General features: G+C 36.5%; 1 protein-coding gene across 1 annotated transcript in view; it reads right to left on the reverse strand.

Moving 5' to 3' along the window:
• Positions 1-25,182, reverse strand: part of UBE2H (ubiquitin conjugating enzyme E2 H) — a 96,506-nt gene that overhangs the window by 33,279 nt on the left and 38,045 nt on the right. Inside the window, exons 2-3 of the mRNA XM_081038157.1 lie at positions 7,255-7,331; positions 6,634-6,708 (exon numbers count right to left, since the gene is read on the reverse strand). Coding sequence (XP_080894283.1) covers positions 6,634-6,708; positions 7,255-7,331 — 152 coding nt within the window. The remainder of the gene's footprint in view (positions 1-6,633; positions 6,709-7,254; positions 7,332-25,182) is intronic.

The raw sequence follows: 25,182 nt of genomic DNA on the forward strand, positions 1-25,182 counted from the left end.
GGTTCTCCCTCAACTGCCAGATGTACTCTTAAAAATCCATCCTGAAAAACTTCATTTTCAGAATAACATCAGTAAAAAGAGAGCTCTTAATAGTTGCTTACATTTTCATTGCATTATCTAAAAAAGTATTTTTTTTTACAAAACTTCCCTACTAGAAATTTGTTTTTCTCTTCTGGAATTCAAAAGATATAGATCACTATACAGTAGCAATTATTTAACTGTTTGAGATAAGAACTGAATTCAAACCCAAGGTCATGAAAATAGAGAAGTATACAAGTAATCTTAATGGAATTTTGCTTCCTCAGTCTAAGAATTCATTCTATCTGTGGAAATAGTAGTCCAAGTTGGCCTTTGTTAAATGACTAACCCTAAACCTCTCATGAATGACCCACTCCTCTCTACTCCAAATCCTGGTCCTCCCCTGGCTACATACTACTCAGCTAGGTTCTTAACACTAGTTCCTGAGGGAGCATCCTGTTCCCTTTTAGGAAGACACAAATTAAAATGGTAAATATTCTAAGCTCTATAGTTAGCTTAGTCATGCCGCCGTATTATGAAAGTCCATTCCAAAAATATTGTGAGGTAATTTCTGGCCATAGTGAAATAAAAAATTTGAAATACCAGGCGAGTCTGCTATTCTGACAATGAAAAAGGTTAATCACTTCCCTTAATCGCTGGCACAAAAAGAATACGGTGCACTGATTACGAGACTATCTTTTAATTAAGAAACTATGGCAGATTGGGAGATTTACAAGGGACTCTGACAGGTTATAGCCAGTCTGTTTCCCTCGGAATAGGATGAGAAGACCTAAACCATCCTATTCAGATGACAATCTGACCTAATTGTAAAGGTCATTAGTATAGCGCCATATAGTATTCTAACTGTGGTTTCTGCCCATGACTTTTTCAGGTTCTCTCCATTCACTCACATAGGTTTGGCTAGCTCTTGCTCTATGCCATTGCCATCAAATGCCATTGCAGAGTGAGCTGGTTTTTCCCCTGGCCAGTCTATCAACACTCAGCAAACCATTAAGCAGTGCCTCCAGAATCCTGTTCTCAATCAACCATTCCTCTTATACGCTCAGCTTTGGCGTGGTCACCCAAGTGCAATCCAGACACACAGTGCCTAAAGCTTGCTCTCAGGAGAGGGAACTCATTATTGATAATGGAGATATATGTCCAGGCAGTATTTCAAAAGTTAAGTGTGTAGACCTGTTAGATGGATCTTACAACATAGTTTTCTATTTTAAAAGAAAAGTGTAATAGGTGACAGTTCCCAGGCTGGTCTTAAGGTTATTTACAAGAGATTCTAAAATACTCTACAACTCTATCTGAAATTAGTAGAATGCAGTTGTATTAATATACTAACCAGTAATCATTGTAAAATAAGGCGAAAGGCCTTCTTAATTTTCTCCTAAATGCTAGCATTTGAAGTTAAGTATGATCTGATGAAGACTACTATAGATCCTGAAGGGAACTTCAAGATACAGTCAAGACCTTTAGAGACAGAAAATCTTAAATCTAATATTTTATGATCGTATTTTATTAGATGATGTAATTATTTCCCTTGGCTTAGCTTTATTAAAAGTATCACTGTTATTATTAGCTATGAACAAGGGGACTTTTTTGGTTCATATGAAGAGAAAAATGGAGTGAGGGGGGGAACAAAAATGGAAGAGTCAGACTGAAAAGAGAAGTACTAGGTAAGAATTACTTGAGGTAACAGCCCAGGAAGGGAAATGAGGGGAAGCCAGAAAAGGAGTAAAGAACAGTTATGTGTAAAGGTGTAAAGATTGAACCCAAGATAGAGTCAATTCTACTGTAAGCAGGAAGACAAAGGAAAGAGAACAGTATGTACACTTACACACACGCATAATTAACAATGAGAGGAAAAAAGAAAGGACGCTGGTGGGAAACATGGGGCCAGCAGGCCCTTAGCAAGCTACCAGGTGGGAATTCTGGCCAAGGATAGCTTGATGGTTTTCTAGAACAAAAGACAGGAAAAGTGTAGACTCCTACGAGGATGTAAACAGGACATTCAAAAGACATGCAATTGCCATATGTTTAAAAATATTTACTTTTATAATAAAAGGGGACTTATTGTAGAATATTTGGAAATTACAGGAAAATGTCTTTAATCCCCTAGCCAAGGATAACTATACTCAATATTTTGGCATTCATACTTGGAATTTGCATGGAAAAAAAGTTACACTGTATAAAGTTATACATTTTTCTGTGTGTTCCTTTAAAGATGGTGTTAAAGCACGAGTAAAGGCTGTAAAACATTTTGTTCATTAAGATGCATCATAATTTAAATACTTTATTATCAACTGGATCATTTAGGTTGCTTCCAACTTTAAAGTTTTAAAAATAACACTTCAATTTACATACTTTGTAAATTAATCTTAGTGCACATATCTGATTTCCTTAAGATAATTTAATTTTTAAGTAAAATCACTCAAAAGATATAAAATCTTTACCGATCAATATATCCTACTAGGATGGTTACATCATAATACCTCTGCCAACAATGTCTAAACTGCCAATTTGATAAGTCATATATTCTCATTTTTTAATTCTTTGGATTAGACATAAAGCCATTTTGCAACCTGTGCTTATTGGTTATTTTTTATTTTTATAAATAATTGCTCTGTATTACCCTCTTTATATACATGATCACTCATCTTTACTTCACCACTACAGCAACTGCAAGTGTTTTCTTTGGCAAAAGCTTTAAGAAATAGGTGAGCACATGCGTAATGGCTAAAAACTGAATCTGGAGAAGCATGGAATATGGCAGTCACTATAGCAACTTCTTTGCATAAAACAAAATCTTCAGGGACTGAAAATTACTTGGGGTTTTGAAAAAGTATTTCTAAAGTCCTCATGTGCACCTTCAAGTCTCTAAAGCTTTGTAAAGACTATATTCTCAACACACGAAACACAACCTTTCTTCTAAGTCTATCTCCTCCATACCATTTCTCCTTCAACTGAGGCACTGACTGACACCTCTTCTAAATCACAATGACACACTGTGACTAAAGCATATGCAGTATTTTATTTATGTCGATTTCTCCTAACTAGTGAAAGCCTTGAACAACCTTCCTAATTATCCGATTAGCCATATATCATACCAAACATGCAGAGTTCATTTAATTCCAAGATCTCATTTTCTAGAAGAGGAAACAATAGTTCAGATGAGCATCATTCTCATGATTAAGGGAAACTAGGACCAGAACCACTCTTTCCCGATAAACAGGCCAGTGACCAATCACACTCTCCTAACTACACAGTGGTGACTCCGAGCGCCACTGCTAAGCATTCTGGGAATGTTTCTGAATGAGAAAGATAAAGGTCTGAACTTTCAAATAAATCAGAACTTAAAGACTCAAATAATTTATTTCACAGCAGTCACTCTTAAAACTGAAAATATTTCAATGATGTTACACTGACTAAAAGAGTTCTATAATTTCTCTTTGAAAGCGCTCATAGAGCCAGTTTACAAATCATAATCCTTAAACTTAAATCAATTTCATAATTACATATCCTTTTGTACTCCAACTGATGTTACGCAAGTTTTCCATTCACTTTATTCTCTGGTATTAAATGACCTTTAGCCATTTAAATAATTTATACTCAGCTTCAAAGCATCAAGATTTGCCATCATTTATGATATTCAAAGAGAACGTAAAATTCCAAAAGATGTGCTTAAAAGGTTTGAAACAATGATGGCTCTGTAAGAGTAACCTCCCAATGCGTCTGTTTATAGTCCTTCACTTTCCAAAGAGGATTTGAAGTAGCTTTACTACTATTTTGAGGAAAAAAAAAAACTTATTTAAAGATGTAAATTGTTTTTAAAAGTACATTTTAGTTATATCGCATGGAATCATTAACTACTGAAAACTCTCTAAAACTATATTTGGAGGTTATCCCAAAGATGAGCCTGTCAAATTATATTGAATATATACTTAAATATGCAGAGAAGAATGTTTTAAAGTACATATACCAGCATGTAAATAATGATCTCTATTGAGTGGTAGGATTATGAGACATTTTAGTTTTTCTTTATTTTTGCTCACCTGTACTTTCTTACATTACTACTATGGGTAGGGAGCATTTATACAATTACTACACACACACACACACACACACACCATACAAAAAAGTATATATACATATATATTTTTAAACTCCAAGATCTAAGCATTAAAGATGTTTAATCTAAATTTGCACATCTTATATTTAAGAGCTCAAAATCTGACTCAGGAAGAAGGATATGCCTGCCTAGATACTACAGAAGCAGGGTTTTTCTTATCTCTTTGCCCTTCTGTATAATTCTACAACTATCTATACAATTCAGAAAGGAAGCCTTGCTTATTCTAAATGAGTCACTAGCCCTCAAAATGTTTAAAGCACATTCCAACAGTAATTACATTGTTGACAACCTGAAAATGGGTCACCCCACACACACAACTGATTAAAACTCTCTTATGCAATCTTCCTTTGGAGGAAACAAGGACAGCTTGTACAAATATTTCAACTAGAACTACTTCCTTAAGAAAAGATGGTACACATGTGTAGGTATCACCAAGTTCTAAAAGCACACAGAAAGGCAAAGGAAAAATTATGAAGTTAAATTAGCCTAGTTATTTGTCCCAACCAATTTCATATTACACCATTAATTTCAGAAAGTAAATAGGCTTCTGTTGTGCATTAGTTAATAATGTCTAAAGTTCACATATTTTTACTTTGAAAGTTATGATGAAACAACTGTATTACCTGGAAAAATATGTTAAGACAAGGTTTGAGAAATAACTACATTTCTACAGGATATGTAATTGCATTTCTATAGGTTCATTGTTAGTTTCAACAAGCTATACTGTTTCCTTTCTGACTAGGAATTAGGGTAACAAAACCAGATTTAGCATGCCAATTTTCAGTCTTTTAAGTAAATAGGTATTTATGAAATATATTTGACATATGAAATATGGTTTGACATTCTGTTTGTACAGGTTTAAAGATCATACCTCTCCACTTACATTTTAAGTCTATAGATTTAAAATGCCCGTCTCGAAAGAAACACCCTAAAGATACGATAAATGGGGACTAGAGAACCACAACACGATAGGAGACCCCTCCAAACTGAGTGAAACCTACATTCTACCACCTAGAATGGCATTGGGACAGGGCTGCTGCCCCAACTACACAGATATAAAATCAGGTATCCTTGGGGACTGTCTCAAAGACTCAACACTTCAGGGTTCCCCTCCTAGTTCACTATTTAGCAACTCAAGTTCAGAGACCCTTGTAGCAGTTGAATTGAATTTTCAATTCAATTATCCATAAAGTACTTTTTGATTATTGAGTTTAGAAAACTTACCTAACGGACCGTAAGAGGAAATCACCAGTTTTTTCCTAAAATGAACACTACTAATTCCTAGCCAGAGAAGGAATTTTAGATGCTCTGTAGTATTTTTACAGCATTTAAAGCTCTAAAGCATGTAAAGTAGCTAGATGTCGGGGGAGAAGCTGCTGCATTTGATTAGGAATTAGTCTGACTATCCTAACTTTTCTGCTTTATGGATCCTAGGCAGAAACGTGGGGACCTACAATCAAAGCATTAAGCTCAGAATGTCTTTGATCTACCTCTTTGAAAAACCCTTTTGTTGGGGTAGGAGCGTGTGTCTAATCTCCAGGAGACCCAGCATTAGTTCCAAAGACAAGTCCACAACAGTCTCCTCTTGCTACTGTGTGGGCTCTGGCCATTCTGCACTGAGGCTTTGGGTGCCTTCAGAGAATGCTCAATGTATTCCAATTTTACTTTCTTCTTCTTTCTTAAAATTGGTGAACATTTTATAATACTTTAAAATCATCTACAGAATTAAATTTTTAAAAGTTAGCTTAAGTTAGCTAAGCTACTACCAGTCTACAATCTCAAAATCTGTAAAGGTGTCAACCCTCACTGAGATAGATATACCTCTATAGCATCTGACACTAACATACCTAAATTGTCACTAAATGCCTTAAAGGCAGTGACACATTAAAAATATCACCAATTAGGGCAGAAGGAATGTGAAGGAGAGGAAAAAGTATCTCTTTATCCAACCCCACTGAGGTTTCTATTCTAATTTCTTCAGCTGTTTAAAGGGCTAAAAAGATTGGGAGTGAAGAGAATGGAAAACAGTCGTTTCATTGGTAGGTACCCAGAGCTGGAGTGAAAAGCAAAGTAGGATACAGAGAGGATTTTTAAATGACAGAATTAGAATAGATACTGTGTAATATTAATTCCAACAATCTGGCATTTAAAATGAGATTTAAGATATATTTATTATTCTAGTGCTAATAGCCTGAACGGATGGTGGGCCTTACAATTGTTTATTTAATCTGACCCTGAAAGACAGAAAAATCTAGAGTTATAGTCATTACAATCATGCAAAGGGTGTATTTGAACATCTTCTATCACACTATAGAAGACCCCCCCAAAAAAGTCACTGATTAATTTAATCAAAGTCAAAAAGGAAAAATTCAGTTAAGGAACCATTTCTGGAATAATTATCTCCCACAAAATGTAGGTTTTTCTTTTTCTCTTTGATATCAGAACTCTCTAAGGAGAGAAACAGGGTGGTTACCTACCTATAGATGGAGATTTGAAAGGGTATTTATCAGGAAGATCCACTCTAACTTTCCATACTCCTCCTTCATACGGTGCTGAAAGGAAAGTCAAAGTAAAAATGTTAAACATTAAATCTTAATCTCTTTTGAAAACCTTGCAAATTAATTCCGTCAAGAGTCAGGGACTTCTTATAACTCTGTTCAGATTAAAATACTTTTCTTTAACAGATCTAGAGTTAGAAAATAAGCAAAGATTCACTTTCTCCCCCAAATTTACCTGATTTTTTGTTTTAAAGTATTAAAGACTATCAATTATTTGGTAAGCGATAGCCTCCTACCTCAGTCTACCCCATACTCCGTCAAGAAAAACAGAAACAAAAAAAGAAAGTTTTCCTAAACCATCCATGTAACCATCCAAAACAAAACCCAGAATTTACAATTCATGTTTAATACTGCCACATAGAGATAAAAGAGAAAAGCATATAAACTATGATAACAGCAAGATTTCCTCGCTGGTTCTAGAGTTCAATTAAATTTACTTTTCAAAAATTACACATTCCGCCATCTGCCTTTGATATTTTCAATGTCTGTTAAAGAATAAAAGACTGTAATAGAAGAACACATACCAACACTTGTACTTACTTCCTTGTGGTCCGTAAAACTTCACTACAAATTCATTGAGTCCTCCCAGGATCGTAACCTCATGCTTACTCTCAATGCTAAGGTGGATGGTAAAGGAAATTACACAGGCTTTGTCTTACCTGGGAGAACTAATGATGACATCTCCAAGATATGCCATTTAAAGTGTTTCCAACATTTGATATGAAACTAATAAAATACACAAAATAATTCTGATAATTCAGAAGGCAAGATACTCTTGTGAAAAGAATGTGAAACAGCTTTAGATTCAGAGATCAGTGTTCAAATCCCAGGACTGCCATCTACTGGGTTTGTGAGCCTAGGCAAAACAATGTAAACTTACTCCCCGAGCCTTTGTTTTCTCCTTGCAAATCAGGAAAACACCACTTCATAGGATTTCTGTGAGGATTAAACATGTAAAATGCACAAGACTTCTTTTTGCACATACTGTACATAAATGAAAAACAGTCAGTTAATGTTAGTTTTCTCCCATCTGTACTCTCTCATCCCCAGTGAGCCTGTAACATAAATCCAGTATTCCCTTTAGTCACATTCAGATACTCAGCAAAACACTGATTCTCCTAAACTGGAAATGTTATATTCCAAAAATTACGGATTTACTAAGGAAAGTCCCCACAATTTTCTCCTTGGCTCTAGAGAATAACAAAAATTATTAGAGATACAACCTTGCTACAAGTAGTATTGCCAAGTCCAATGCAAAAGACCAGCAAAAATAAATATATATTTTTAATCTTGTCTGAAGCATTTATTTTCACCTATTCTTTCCCTTCCTCCGGAACCTCCATCCCCCTTAAACTGGGTGCTCTGGGGCTATAATTACAGTGGAGTGACTCTTCTATGTTCTCTTCCTCAAAAATATACCTATCCATGAGACTCTGACCCCTTTCAGATTCAAAGATTTGATTACACAAACCAAAGCAATACATCTCAGCAGAAGAGAGGGCTACTGCTCTAATATCTGTTTCACGTCTCTGCTCTGTACTCTAACCCAACAATAAATCTGACAAGAATTTTAGGTGGTGGGGGTTTTAGGGAGCTCTCAAATCCCACTGCAACATAAAAAAACAAAACAAAACACCATATATGACAGACTGGTCTCGTCCTTCTCAATCAGCAGTGCAAATTACATGTACTATCATACAAAAGAGGAATAAGCCAATGAAATTTTAAAATGACCTCTTAAATAAAGAAAAGTTGTATTTTTAAGGTTTGAAATTAAGTATTTGGTTCTCCAATCCTCTGTGCTGTAGGCCAGGGAATAGACAGAAAGACCAAGTGTATATTTGGCAAAGTCCTTGTTCAAGAATTTTAAACAATACCCACTAAAGATAGTAAATAAAAAAGCTGGTATACGCTAATTTGATCTGCTTTACTAGCATACACACTGAAAGGATTCAAATAGAATCCACACTGGAAAACCAGCTTCATTTCTCAGGGTCAAATGACACACACACATGCAAGCTTTGATATATACTAAATGCTTCCTGACCAGTCACCCTCTGATACCCTGCAAAATATCCCAGAGCTAATGCTAACATAGTAAGTAGAAGTAAAACATGTTTAAATTGTTTTAAATCTTTTAGAAAAGCACCATTGTGTTAATGAAAAATAAGTAAAATCTAGTTACAAAAAGCAAAATTAAATACAAGCTACAAAGTCCATGAAGAAAACACTTAAAAAAAAATCTTGGGTGTAAAAAAGCTTTTCTAAGATGACACCAAAGCCAGAAGAAACCATCGAGGAAAGAATAGCAGATGCAAGCAAGCACACATTTAAAACTTCTATATTGTGAAAGACAGTTAAGACAAAAAACAAGCTAAGAAAGAAAAATTATAGCATATGACCAAAAAAATGTGTATTTTTAAAAAAATAAGGGGTTATTACAAAAGCAGTAAGCAGGATTCGGAACACCCTAACAAAGAAAAGGCCAGAACAGCCACGTTAAGAAAAGCCAAATAAGCAAAATTAAGCTACGAAAAGTTCAACTCATTAATTTAGAAATGAGACATTTTTCACTAGTAATTGATCGAGATGAAAGAACTGGATAAAACCTAGTGTTCAGTGGAGTATAAATTAGTATTCCTGAGGACAAAGTTAGCACTATATTCCAAAACTTAAAATGAATTTACTCTTTTATTCAAATTTCACTCTTATGAAGTCATGTTTTCAGAATAACCAGGCACTGCTGGTGGAAGTGTGAAGCGGTTTCAATCACTTGAAAACCTGGCACGGTGAAGCAGCACATATGCACACTCTAAGCCCGTCAGCGCTACTCCCTACAGACATGTACAGCTATGCTCTCCAAAACCCATGTCTAAGAATGTTCACAGCACCAGTTGTAATATCCAAAAATTAAGTTACGACCCAAAGGTTCATGGACAATAAAAAGGATCAAGTCTGGGACAGTCACCCAACAGAATATTACACACCAATAAAAAATTGTCACAACGTAAATGTATGAGTTGCACAAGTATTACAGTGAATGAAAGAAAGCAGACACCAATGAGCATATGTGGTACGATTCCATGCACACCCATTTCAAACAGGCTAAATGAATCAAGAGTGTAAGAAATTAGGACAACGGTTATCCTAGTAGGCCTGTGATAATTGGAAAGGGGTTTGGGGGGGGGGGGGCTTTGAGGGTGCTAATTATGCCTTTATTGTTCCATTTATCATTGAGCTATGAAAATAACGTGCACTTTTTGTACACATTTCATTGCTTAGTAAACAGCTCTAAAAGTAGACAGTGTGTCTGATACATCTGCAAATATATTTAGTGAAATATCTGCAACTTAAAAATGGCAATAATCCAAATAGTTATCAATAGAAACCCGGTTAAATGAATTACAAACCATTTGTACCACAGGCTGCTGCTGCTGTCTACCCCCACCCACGCAGGGTTCCTCCGATGGATGTTTCTGCTCCCCTTGGGATATCCACAGGTAGCTGACTGAACATAATAGCACAGATATAGATATTCCAGCCATGAAACAAAACTAAACTAAAATATACAAGGATCATGAAAGCATGGGGTATGGCAGAGGATTGAGTTTAACGAAATTTATAAACTAATTTTAAAATATAAAAATCTGTAGAGGCAGAATCCACCCATCAGAACTAATTTGCTATGAATGACACTGATCTATGGCAATCACTCTTCATCAGGCATTTAAAATTATAAGTTATCCACATGGGTGTCCTCTAGCAAACTGAAAATACCGTTTGCATCCTTTCCAGGGATGCAAGTCTTGGTTTCTTCCATTTTGTATTCTGTTTGGGACACAGTCCGTGCTTTTATCTATTTTCCAAAGAACGTTCTCCTTTCCACTCACTCCACACCTCCTCTTTCCCATAATCCCTGGTACAGCCCGCATGCCAGATACTGGGTCTGTCTTTAATTACACATTATACTGAAAATTAAGGAGGTACTATAGTCCATCACATATGAAAAGTTAAAAGTAGACTGAATAAACACCTTTACAACTTCCACCAGGTTGGTAAAATGAGACGCTGTGCTCAATTTATGCTGCCCTGGAATGGGGTACAGACACTAAATCAGATGGAAAAAAGAATTTAAGTTTAGATCAATGAAAAGCATTGTATTAAAAATAAGCTGTTCCATCATCATGAATGAATGAGTTGCCCACAACAAATACAAAATTACGTGACTACTGTTACTATGTGTATTTATGGTAGAGGCCGCGAGTGTCTGTCTCCTCTCTGCTGCAAAGTCAAGGGTAAGAAAGGCAACGAGAAGGCAGGTTACATGACCAAAATAGTAATCCATCTCTGAGACGGCCTGGTCAGGCTAGTAGACTGGCGGGAACTCACTAGAAGGTTCCTCCACTACTTTCTCAGTTTCAAAGCTTGAAAATATCATTCAGACATTGTTCTGGTGAAAATATATTAGAACCCCTAAAGTCACACTGTATTCACCTCTGATCTAAGTTATTTGCGAAATACTGCTTGTTACTCAGCATTTCACTGTTAAAGAGTAGTATCAGCATTTTCAGTAGACTAATGATTAATATTCTAGGAACCCAAGTTCATTTTACTTTTTAAAATGCCAGCCACCTACCACCTTATTTTCCCTGAATTGGCGCTATGATTACACAATCTAATATTTAAAGGCTAATGCCAAACTGTCAAGAGATAACTGACATTCTTGGCAAAACGTGCCAATCAGGATTTTAGAAATGATTTCTATATAGTTCTGGAATTTTCCAGAAAGGGAGCCAAGGACTAAGCCTGTGCCACAGAACTGATGTTAACAGGTCAAGGCCCTAGGATTCAGACAGCACTGTTTCCTACGTTTACTGAGAAGGAGTTTATAAAATAAAAGAAGCTGTCCTCCCTGAGCTGTGTCCATATGAATGAGGCACTGGGGTAAAGAAATGTGCTTCTGTGTAGAAGGTAGAAGCAATTGGCATAGCTTTCTCTCTCTATGTTCAAACCAGTCTGGTTCCAATTCTTCTTGAGATTAATCACACCACGAGAGTTGAAAAAAACTCAGCAACCATCACTGCCTAGTTTTTTTGTTTGTTTGTTTTGAATAGCATGGTGTATCTGTTAATCTATTAACGTGCAAAATATCACAAAAACAATACTTTGGGGGTTATGTTTATGAAGAATCCTTCTCCTTTAGAGATATAAATTGAAAAATTTACTAATATATGATATATAGGATTTGCTTCAAAATAAGCTAGTGTGGGTAGAGTTAGGAGAGAAAGATACAGAAGAATGGTATTGGCCCTGAGTTGATAATTACCAAATCTCAGTGATGGGTACCTGGGGGTTCACTGTATTGTTCTCTCTACTTTTGTTTATGTTTAAAATTTTCCATAAGAGTTCTAAAAAATCAATGTAGTATCATCAGAACTTTAGTATTTAACAAGCATGAACAATCCAGAAGAAACTTAGCTACTCTAGCGAGTTCTCTTAAGAGCTTATGAAATGATCCAACCTTTTCCTAAGTTCCAATATTTAGTGTGAGGAAAAACAAAGCAAGTGATCCAGTGTGTAAGAAAACAAAGACGTCATATTGAAAGAGAATAATACTCTGGGGATGGGGGTGGGACAAAATGGGTGAAGGGAGTCAAGAGGTACCAACTTCCACTCATAAAATAAATCATGGAGATGTAACGTACAACTTGGTGACTAGAGTAAATATTGTAGTGCATATTTGAAAGTTGCTAAGAGTAGATCCTACAGGTTCTCATCCCAAGGGAAAAAAAATCTGTACCTATATTAAGGTAACAGATATTAACTAGACTTACTGTGGTGATCATTTCAAAACCTATAGAAATACTGAATCATATTATAGTACACCTGAAACAAATACGTGGTATGTCAATTATACCTCAATTAGAAAAATTAATTTAGGGCCAGCTCCGGTGGCTCAGGTGGTTGGAGCACAGTGCTCCTAACACTGAGGTCGCCAGTTCGATTCCCACATGGGCCAGTGAGCTGTGCCCTCTACAGCTAAGACTGTGAACAATGTCTCTCCCTGGAGCTGGGTTGCCAGGAGCAGCAGGAGGTCAGCGTGGGCTGCTGTGTGCTGCCCTGGGCTACCGTGTGCTGCCATGAGTGGCCGGTGGCCAGCATGAGTGGCCGGCAGTCATCCTGAGCAGCCAGCAGCGTGGCGAGAGCTGCCATGAGCTGCTGACCAACTACCGGGGGGAGCGCAAGGCTCATAATACCACCATGGGCCAGAGAGCTGTGTCCTACACAACTAGACTGAGAAACAACGGCTTGAACTGGAGTGGGGGGGAGCGTGGAAGAAAGGGGGAAAAAAGAAAAAGAAAATTTAAGAGAGAGAAGAATACTCTGCCAAGATAGTAAGTAAATAGCTGACTTTCTAGAAAAATCAAATTTAATTGGCTTCAAAAAGATGTCTAAGGAAAATATAAGCACAACGAAGGAGAATGACCATGGAGTTGCATGTGCATAACAAACAGCCTCTGGGTAAAACAGTAAAGATGTGCCTTTATTTAAATTATAAGGAAAAATGGTCATGGACAATTAAGCCAAGGCTCCTGGCTGAAATGAAAATTTGAAATTTTTTCAAAAGGTTTTTAAAGGTTAGTGCTCTTCCTATTTGGAGGGGGGACTTTTATTCAAAGGAAAAGAAATAAAAATAGCAGAAATAAAAGCTATTAAGAAAATACGCATGGGGAAAAGAATGAAAGGCAGTAAGAGAGAAGGGAAAAGATTTCTACCAGTGATGAAATACATACGTATAAATAACGAGGACATATTTTTATTCATTTATCTCAATCTGGGAGGGAAGCAATAATACAATGTGAAGAGCAACCAACAAAACAACATACATGTATTATATCTCCTAAGCTCAAGCAGTTGTTATTCCGTGCATCGCCCCCCAAAAATATTTTAAGCTTTTCACATCAATTAATAAGAACCTGTTACACTGAGCCAGAAGAATATAGTGTCAGTATCTGTTAAACTCATAAAAGATTATAGATTTTATTTCTATTAGAAGTTGGTTTACTAAATATTCGATACACCTCCCACAAAAGTGCCTTAAGGCAAACGAAAACTCCTCTTAAACACCTGCCTTCAAGAAGTTTAAAGTTTAGCAAGAGAACATGAGATCTGTCCATTAAGGAATAAATGCGAAAAAAGTGTTGGCATCAAATGCTACTAGCATTTAGAGTAGGAAGAGATTTCTTCAAGCTTGCAGATAGAGATAGGGATGATTTGCCAAGGAAGGCACAGATTTACGCTGGCCTTAGAACAGTGTATAATCTGGACCCATAGAGGTAGGGAGAAGGCATTTAAAGCAAACACAGAGAAGCATAACGATAGGTCCAGACAACAGGGACCACTGCACTTTTATTTTGATGAGTGGACCATGGGAAGTATTAAGACAGTAGGCGACGACCAGACTACAAAGGGCCCAGAAGCATGGATTTTATCTGGTGAGCAAGGAGACAGTTGGTATTTCTATGCACAGTGCACATAACTGTGTTTCACAGAGATAACCAAGCTGTGGTGTGGTGGGGCCTGGCTGAAGGTGTGATAAACAGAATTAAAGCAAAGAGCAGAAGAGAAATGTTCAAGGCCTCAACTAAGATAACAGCAATGGGAATGATGGGACAGATTAAATGGAGACTTCACAGGCTCTGCAACTGACTAGACCTGGCACAGCCAGTACAAAGTTCCAGCGCTGCTAGAATGTCTCCTTTTCATGGGAAACACAAGCTAGTGTTCTATGTCAATCTCCTAATTCCTAAATGTAAACAAACACATGTGCTCCAACATCTGTCTCAGTGAAGCCTTCTGGGACCACCCTATTTACAACTGTATACTGCTATATTCCCACCATCTAATATAAGATACTATGTACTTTTATTTAGTTGATCATCTGTCTCCAGCTACTACACTGCAAGCTCCATAAGGGCAGCGATTGTCTGGTTTGTTCACTTCTGCATTCCCAGGGCTTAGAAGATTTCTGGCACACAGTAGGCACACAAATCAGTATTTATAAAATGAACACATGAATGAAGTTGCAAGACAGCCACTAAAGCTGCCAGTCTGAGACCTAAGTATAGCTTTAACCTTGGCAGACAGGTGAGGTGACACTATTAATGGCAAAGTGGAACACGGGACAGAAGGAACTCGTTTTTTATGCAAGATGCTAAGTTCAGTTGTGAACACATTAAAATTTAAAGTATAAGTGGATAAACCAAGTGGAGATTATTATGTGCAACAGGAAAACTCGTGATTTAAAAGGAGGCGCTTTGTAAATCACTGACTCTGAGCCTGTTTCCTAATCTCTAAAAAAAGGGTGGGGGTGGAGCTAGGAAGGGGTCAACTTCATTCAAATATCTACAAAGGTACCTGGCCCAGTATCTGACACAATAGGAATTCAATTTTTTTAATGTAAAATAAATGCACAAAACTAAGTAAATTAATTCCCACATGGTTAAAATTTCCCTAGCAACACTCAAATGTTTTATAACATCGAAAAAATTATTTTTTTCAGAATTCTTAAGTAGACAGTAGGGAAACAGCCTTTCTTGATGCTGAGTTATCAGTATGAATAATAACTGCTGTTGGGTACTACAAAACACAATGATGCCCTTAGGAACTAATAAAGTACAAACTTATTCCTGCTACAGAAAGTTTCCAATCCTGTTATGCTGAAGACATTGGTAGGTTCTTTTCCTAGTTTCTCTTTCTTCTTTAAGTTTGACAGCTGTCACTGGGCTACCATCCCTTAAAATTATGTATGATGGGTTATAAAAATCAGATAACCAAAGTTCATGAAATTCTATTTTAAAACACGAGGATAAATACATTCTAAGAAAGACATTCTCCAATAAACAAAAGATATAACTTTTAGCTGTTCGTTTGCAGGTTTACAATTCAGTTAGTTGGCTGAAGCTCCCACACAACTTCTGAGGGAGGTATTCCATTTAAAAATAGCCATTTCAAAATAAGTATGTACTATTTAGAAGTAAAGCAAAAAGCTTGGACTATTTACTGTGGTATACTGAACAGTTAAAGAGTCATTATCTAAGAGGTAAAAAGTAGTGTATCTTTTAAAATTTTTATACAGATAGTCACAAAATATATTTAAATAGCAAGCATGTTCCTTACCATCTGGGAGACTATAAATCACACTAGCCTTAGAAGAGATTTATTTTTTCCCTCAAGTGTTATGCTTTCATTTAAAGCTTCCATGTCAGAAACCAAAGTAAAAAAATACTGGCAAAGGTCCAACTAAGTGTTATTTTCTTTTAATGGGAGAATCATCACTATAGTTCTTCCCAGGATGCATTGTCCTACAACCAGATTCCCAATAATAAAGTACATTTATTTTAAAAAAAATTAAGTCATAAGGAAAATAATTTTTTTCAAACAGTTTTTAGAAAAAGGAAGTAAGATAAAAACCTAAGCCCCCCTACGCCCAACAAAATGTTTTATAAAGTAGACAACAAAGTCAAATAGTCAGAGATGACCCAGTTGCAGAAAAAGTGAGAGAGAAAACCAAAGGGAAATAAGGTAAAACAAGGATGCCATCTTGAGACTAAGAAAATACAGTCAACACTAAAATAAGATTTATATTTTCTAAAAAGTTTGAATTCTAAATAGAAGGCTATCAATGAAAGAGAAACTGTTCTTTAAATAAACAAACTTTACTGCTTTGCTATTTTATGGCAACACTGACTCTTGTTTACCTTTTTTACCATTTGTGAATTCTTTACTGCTATTAAATATGGATGATTGGAAATAAAATCTATTACATGTAGTAATAGACTGCTCAGATAATGAATGTATAATCTTGTTTACTTTTAACTGAAAGTTTACAAGTTCATGTACATAAACTAACAGTATATTAGCTAAATACATTAGTCTTAAATAACTCATAAAAGGTTAATAAGAAACTTAACTTTCACAATTTGGTTTCCTTGTAACAGCTAGATTCAAAGGTAAACACTACAGAATGTTAAAAATAAATCATCTTCCCAAAGAATCGCTTATTTTCTCAAGTGTGATAGCAGCATTATGATTATTTAAGAAAATGTACATGTTTTTAAGAGGGGACCACTGATATATGTAGGCATTAAATGACAACATTTAGAGGTTAAATGTCCTAAAATATTTCAGAAAGAAGAGAAACAGATGTGTGAGAAAATAATGGTAACTACAAAATCTTAGTTTGGGTGATGGGGATTCATTAAACTAATCTTTAATTTTGTGCACAATGGAAAATTTTCATAATAAATTATTTACTTTTATTTAATTTCCAATACCTATCATTTCAGAAGATTTTATGTGTATATCTGACTTTATTTCTATGGAAAGGTGACACTGTCAAAGAACTATCAGCTAGTCAAACATCCAGTTTAAAATCTGCAAACCTGGAATACAACTCTGAACTGCGGAGGAAAAATAAAGACTTCTTGCAAGATTCTCAAAACACAAGACACCCCGAGACAGCAAGTCCACAATGAAAATCCAAATAAATGATCTAGAAAAACTTTAAAAAAATAGAAAGAAAGAAAAACTGTTTAAAAAAAATTTTTTGGAACAGTTTTAGGAGGACACATTAAAAGATACTGGTACTTAATCACAACTTCTGGTTTTTCTGTCCTCAGTACGGAGGTAGATGAAACCACTGTCCACTTGTCAGAGAAGTGAACAGAAGGAGCCCTGTCATTCCAAAGGCAGACTACCTAATCACAGTAGACTGGAAAGAAAAGCAAAGGAAACACAACCTTAAGGAAGATAACAGCATTTGAACTTGAAAATTCTGAAGTCATGGGCAACGTATAATTTCCCCTTATGTGATACAGAAACATGCAAATAGTCAGATGGCCCTTTGCAAAATCCTAATGGAAATAATCTATTTAAAATACATCCTATCTCCCCTTCTGGGCTGTATGCTTCTTTGCTGCGCCGTCCACAATGCCTAGGTCAAGTCGTGAAGTGGCTTTTTGGTAAGTATTGCTAAGCAAAATCTAATAGGGCTTTATGAAATATCTATGCAGTATATTTGGTATTCATGTTTCCAATGTTCTTCTCTGAAAATCTGAGAACTTTACTTCCTTATTCGTAGACCGTTTTGACCCTCACATCTGACATGTAGACTGCAATGTCACTCAATGAAAATAGAATTAAACTAAGCAGTGTTTAATAATCCCTACCCACAGACGTTCTAATCAAGGCATATATGAATAATTCCCAGTAATCGGTGACATTCTGAAGGAAATATTTTCTTTGTTCCTCTTCAAGTGACATGTAGTATATTACTAAGGCAAAGTGATGCCTAAAAATTAATAAATACCAAACAGTGGTACCCATTTAGCAGATGAAGATTATAGAAGAGTCAAAAACAATGGACCACAGAAAATGAGCAGGAGATCTTAGATACATGTTTATTTATCTTCTTTTCACGGAAGTCAACACATTCTGAAGTCGTGGAGGTACTGACAAAAATGTCCACAACACAAGTTCCATATGGCTTTCCTTCCTTTCCTTCTCTGTACTGGCTAATTACAAGTTTGTGTCTCTAGACACAAACTTTGTCTTTGATTTGTGTCTCTAGACACAAATCATAATTTTGTGACTTCAATAACCTCCAAGAGAATTTCTTACTCTTTAAAATTCAAATATAATGCCTAGAAACTCAGAGGAAAGGAGGAAAGATAGCACACATGCACATATAAGCAATTCTTTTGCCCGTATAAATCATTGCTCTGAAGCTCTGGTCACAGTGCTCCTCACTCCCTAGATCTTTTCCAAAACATGAATGACTGGTACCTGGTGTTCCATTTACTACTCCACGTTCATTAGGCATAGCAGGTGTCAAATATTAATAACAACTTAACCCTGATTTTATAAAAATTATGAGGGGGAAGAGAGCAGAACAGACTCAGGCTTTTTAAAGCAATACATGTGCAAAAGAATAAGGAACAAATTTAAGATGATTGTCAATATTTTATACTGAAAAAGCAGAACTACAGGTGAATACTTTAGATAGAACACTAAATTAAAGTACAGTTCACGACAAAGAGAACTCTGCATCACGAAACAAATGAATATGCCTTCATTCAATTGAGCCTAATTTCTATTACCCATGTGGAAGAGGCAGCAGCAATTATCTGCACCAAGTTTAATAAAGGCCTGGATAAACTGGGTAAAAAAGGATTAAAGAGTAATCCAAAGTGATGTGGAAAACAGCAGTGTCTTCTTGATTGAAATTATGCTTAAAAACTATCTGAGCCAACTATACTCTAATAAAAAGAATTAATAAAATTATGTATTTTTAAAAATTGTACAAAAAGGTAGTTAGTAGGTAAGTGTCTTATTGATAGGTTCAAGTAGCTATTATAAGCTACCTTTATCATCTTTATAAATAATTAGGATGAAAGAACTGGGATGAAAACTTTCAACAGAAATTGGAAGGTTGCTTTTTAAAAGAAGTCCATAGTGAAAATACGTGAAAATGAAAGTTTTAAAATGGAAAAGAGCTGCTTTTAGAGAACCCCATCCCCCCAAAAAAATCCTACCATAAGAAAATAACCCCAATGATTTACAAAGCGGAAAACCCTGGACAGTCGAGATGTGAGGCGCAAGTCGACTGTAAAGCAGGTGTGCAGTGTGACACACGAGGAGTGGTCAGAGCTATTTTAAGCATCATACAAGTAACAGGTGACAGAGCTGAGAGGAAGCTTTCTTGTCATGCTAGTTAAGACTGCTAGCTCAAGATCAACAAAAATGATTAACATCTAGTAAGAAATGGGTTGTCAGGTACAGTTAAAAGATATGAAAGTGATAAAAAAAAATAATATGGAAGCTAGCCTAATAATTTAAATAGAAGTCTGAGATTTAAATATGCATAAGCAGTAAGAGAATAAAGATTGTATTGTTATGAGGTACGAGAAGGAAATTAAAAATCAAGTTTCTCACAAGGAGTGCTTACTGAATAATTGAACAATGTGAAAAAAATCAGTTATTTAGCAGAACGAGACAAAACAAATCTAGACACATACAAAAGTGGGTGTATATATAGTACGAAAATTTGGCATTGAAAAAGTGACAAAACTATTAGGTTTCCCCCTCTCGTGTTTGTACCATGGGTACAATTAGCACTGATAGGCTCAGATGCCACTAAGTGAGACAAACAGTTCTCTGGTGCCACAATCAGAGGGCAGAGTATAGTTCTGAGAACACCTTTCAATACAACTAAAGAATCTTATCTAGTGAAGTACTGAGTTTTAGGCTTTTTTTTTTTTCAATTGTTTTAAAATGTGAGGGCCAAAGCAGCTTTCCCATCTCCTAACCCTCAAGTCCACTGCCCAGATACTACAATGTTGCCCAGATACAACCACTGTTCATGTATTTTATAGAAAAGTGTTTATACATACACACATTCACATCACCACAGAAACACAGGTGTAAAATGTTCTCTAAACACCTTTCTCCATGTAATAGGTGGAGGACATCTTTATCAATATTTATAGATCTAACTCCCCTCCCCTTTTTTTAATGACGGCACAATATCGATGTACCATAATTTAACTAAGCATCCATTGGTGAACAGGTAGGTTGATGTCAGTTTTTGTCACTACAGTGTTATAATGAACACTCCAGTACATGTCTCTTGCTATACTTTTTCATGTTTTGATTTGCAATTTCTAGGAGAAGTAGAACTGAATCAAACAGATATACAAGGTGTGATTGAAAAACAGTGAATGTTTAAATAAAAAGAAAATTACAGTAAAAGACATTGCCATTAATCCCCTTCAAAATATTCCCCCTCGCTTTGAACACACAGTTTTTGACGTCCTCTTTTGTGAGGGTCTTTAGTTACGCTGTCATGGCTGCCTCGATGTCCTGAATCAATTCAAAGTGTTTACCTTACATGGTCATTTTGACTTTGGGGAAGAGCCAGAAGTCGCATGGTGCCAGATCCAGTGAATAAAGTGGACACACTGTAATGTTTTTGACAGAAATTCCGTTGTGATCACAAATACAGTGAATGCTGCTGCAGAATGCCATCCAATGGAAAGGCAGGGATATTCAATACAAGAAGCGGTGCGTCAAACCTTAGTAACAGTGTGTGACAAGTTTCAACTTATTCAGCACAGTCAGTTGAGTGTGAGCTACGGTTGAGAGAAGCTGTGTTTTAAACAGTGCCGTAAATCATCCTCTATCATGACAACACTCCTTGTCTCACACCACTTCTAGTATACGACAATTTCTGTCAAACAAAAACATTAAAGTGTGTCCTTATATACCTTATTCACCAGATCTGGCTCCACGCGACTTCTGGCTCTTCCCCAAAGTCAAAATGATTCAGGACATCGAGGCAGCCACGACAGCGCAGCTAACGACACTCATGAAAGAGGACTTCCAGAACTGCTTCAGAAAGTGGCAAGAACGGTGGGATAAGTGTGTTTGAAGTGAGGGGGACTATTTTGAGGGGGGATTAATGGCAATGTGTCTTTTACTGTAATAAATTTGTTTTTATTTAAACATTCGCCATATTGTTTGATCACACCTTGTACACCTAATTTTGATAAATTACCTAAATGTCCTTCACAATAGTTGTATCCAGTTATTTTCTAAATACCATCAGACGGGCCAACCTGTTTTCCTCACACTCTCATCAATACTGGGAATAAGGCTTTTCATGTGAAATGATGTTCATCTTTAAACACTACCCCAATTGCCACCTGCACCTCAAATTGCCCAGGGCTCTTGTTCTCTCAGATTGTTCACCAATTCAACTGCAGTCCTGGCTGCGTCCCCCAAGGGAAAAGGATCCACTCTTGCTAACTTTCCTTCTTGCTTTTCTAATACAACATGGGAAGGCAGCCCCTCAGGATACATGAACGAACACGCACTAGATATGAAGCATCTTCCATTACCTATCTCAAAGACAAGATTAGCCAATTAAATCTCAATCCGTATGCTAGGTTAACTCCAGAACCTGGGCAGAAAAAGGTAAAAGCAAGGAGTTTAGTCTGACATGACATCACTTAATTAAATAACGGGAATAGCATCTTACCCACTTCTCTAAATACTTAAGGCATCTGTACTTCTAGAACTATGCCCCCAAAAGGATGTGAGGTTAATTTCTTATTTCTTGGGTAGACCTGACATTTTAAATAGCTCCTTATACCAAACTATGTTTGTTATTACAGCATACAAAATAAATTCTCGCAAAAAAATTACAGACTTGAGTCTCTCAACAACAGATATAATAAATACAACATTTTAAGAAATGTTAATCTCCAATTTAATAAAAGTTAGTTTACCCTTGACTACTTCAAACGAGAGCTGTTATAAAGAAAAATTCAAACATACGACGTGGTATTTACCTTCCATATATCTAAATAACATTCTTACATATTATTTGATTTCCTAGTTACAAATATTATCAAATGACTTTCTCATTATGGAATATCAGGATTTTCACCTTACCCCCACATTCCATCTCCCTACCCACAGAATATAGTTATATCACCACTGTTGGTCAAACTGATATTCAGAGACTACGTAATTAATGATCATTATAAATGTTATTCACTGCTGAGCTATATAATATTGTATGATTTCCTAAGTTTTTTCTTTACAGTATTTTCCCCCCAAGGAAATAATCACTGACTTAAAAAACTAAGCAAACAAGAAACCAATGTGTCTATCATTAATCGGCCTCTCTACTGACAGAACTGTCTCAACATGTTTAAACACATCACAATGAATACTTGTATTCGAACGTTTTCTCTCGCAAACGTACCCGTCTCTTGGACTTGATCAGGCAGTATGCACTCCCTAAGCATATGCTGGCTGGATGGCAAAGGAAGGTGACTCAGGAATATGCTAGTTGACAGAAAGAAGCCAGACAGGGTTCAATACCTGACTGCAATCTGCCAAGGAGTAATTCAGAATTTTTCTGTTGAAAAAGGAACCATTAACATAATTTTAAAACAAATATACAACATCGGCATTCTCTAGATAGTAAAACCCAGGACTGAAGAGTCCCATGTTAGAGACTGACAGAAAACAGCAAAGAAGTCCTAACACCCAACTAACCTCTCTGCCACTAGGCTTCACAAATCACCTGGCTTCAGAACTCTCCTACGCCGAAGAAACAGGGCTCTTATGCAATCAAGATTTCACAATGAAATCAGTCCAGAATTCTAGGATTTGAGTGGGCTTATTCATTTGAATCTCAGCTTGATCAGTTACTTGTCATAATGGTCTCAGGCAGGTCACTTAATCTCTGTATGCCTTAGTTTTCCTCAATGTAAAAAGGGAGTAATAGTAAATACATCACAGTATTGAGGAAAGGCTCAGTATTTGCTATTATTAATACTCCAAAAACAGTATCCTCATATTTAACAGCATGCATTAGTCTAATCTACCTTAGTTACTAACCTACAAAGCTGAAATTACATCTCTCCAATCTTGAGGAGAGTTAAGTACATAAGTGATTTTTTTACCTTTACTGTGTTTAGGTCCTTACTGTATTGATGTTAGTAATTGCTAATGAGGGGATTATTAACCTATAACTTGTTCAAAGGATGGCATCTGTCTCGGCTTCTATGCTGGTAAGGCCCATTCCCAATTTTTTAAATCACTACTTCCCCTTTGTAGTGACAAATATCAACGGCTAGCCCTTTTAGCATTTACAATGTGCTGAGCGCCACTCTAAGCCTTTTCTACTCACTCCTAACCCTCACAACAGCCTGGGGAGACAAGTCATTACAAAGACAGGTTAAGTAAACCGCTCGGGCTCACCCGGCCAGTAAGTTGTAGAGCTAGGATTCGAACCCAGGCAGTGTCTAGTTCAAGTCTGTGCTCTTACGGTATTAGCCATGCTACAATCCTCTCTCTATCTAGATCACAGAGCTTTTGGAGAGGGGTGGAGCCTACTCAGACTCGTCCTGAAGATTAACTCCAGCAAAATTGCAGAGGAGACAATAATGGGAGAAAGGCCAGTTGAGGTCTGAAGAGCAAGGACAGGTAAAAGCTGAAAGGCAGCAGAGGGCTGGAGAGGAAGCCATGATGCAATGAGATAGAATTCTAAGAACTGAAAGACTAATTGTATGTGAGGGAGAAAGAACTCAAGAATCTCCGATGTTTCCGACCTGGTAGATGAGGTAGATGACATCGTTCCAACAACAATAAAAGGGAAGGCAGGAAGTAGGAGTAGGTTGGGATGGGTAGATAAGAGCAGTATGGGACATTTAAGTGTCAGGTGATGAGACAACATTAAGCATTAATCCCCCATTTTTTATCTAGCCCTATTCTACTTTGAAAGTAAGATCTTTACAAAGGGGACAGCACACATAAAAGGTTCTAAGTAAATGAATGAATGAATGAATGAACTACAACTTCAGATTCTTACCAGTCTAAGGAATTATTAAATAATCAACGTACAGGTCCCTCAATAAAACCCTTGTTCCACTGGTGAGACTTAGGGAGGCTCTAGAGAATGGTGGAAGGCTTTGGAGTACAGCAAACCTTGGTTTGAGGCCCAGTTCCATCACTTCCTAGGACTTAGCTACTCAAAGTGGTGAGCAAGGCCCCCCATTCCAGACTAATAAGATCCCCCAGTGGTTAGCATGCACATTAAAGTTTGAGAAGCAGCAACCTAAAGCAAGTGAAATGTTCTCTAAGTCTTGCTCCCCACCCCCGCCATTACAAAAGTGGAGATAATCATATTTACCCCACACGGTAGTTGAAGATTAACAAATGCCAAATATTTACCAAGCCTCTACCAAGAGATATTAGAGTCTTACATATGTTACTTCATTTAGTCCTTCCAACAACCCTACTGTGCAAGCATTCTTTCCACTACAAAGATGACCAGGTTGTGACACTTCCCAAGGTAAGATTATTGGTGGGTAGCAGAGCTACGGCTCACTGTCTCTCAATATTCTGTTTCCCATTAAGCCCAATAATACTATGCAATCTGGTGCGGTGGGAGACACAAAACAGGTTTATGAGGAGGGAAGGAGACAAGTCTTACACTTACAGGAAATTCAAACAACAGTTTTAAATAAGTTAACACATCAATCAATGTAATTCAAAAATGGTATTCACAGAAATTTAAATGACTCACCTATGCTCATCTTGGTTTTCAGATGAGGATATTACATTAATAGTATTTATCTCAACAGTTATGCTAAAAGACAGCTAGAAGATCAACCAGCAAAAAATAACAATGGTCAATAAGATTAAGTGAAAATTCTCAATATGATACAGAAGGCTTATCTGTCTGTATTACAGGTTCCCTAGGGATGGAAATTCAGGCATGGAAAGGAATTTCTTAAGTATCTGGTCAATTATAGGACATATAACACATAAGACTGAAATTCTAGGTTTTCTTTCAATCATTATTTGTACAAATTAACTTTCCAGAAAAGC

The sequence above is a fragment of the Rhinolophus hipposideros genome (assembly GCF_964194185.1).
Source record: "Rhinolophus hipposideros genome assembly, chromosome: 25".
NCBI lineage: Eukaryota > Metazoa > Chordata > Mammalia > Chiroptera > Rhinolophidae > Rhinolophus > Rhinolophus hipposideros.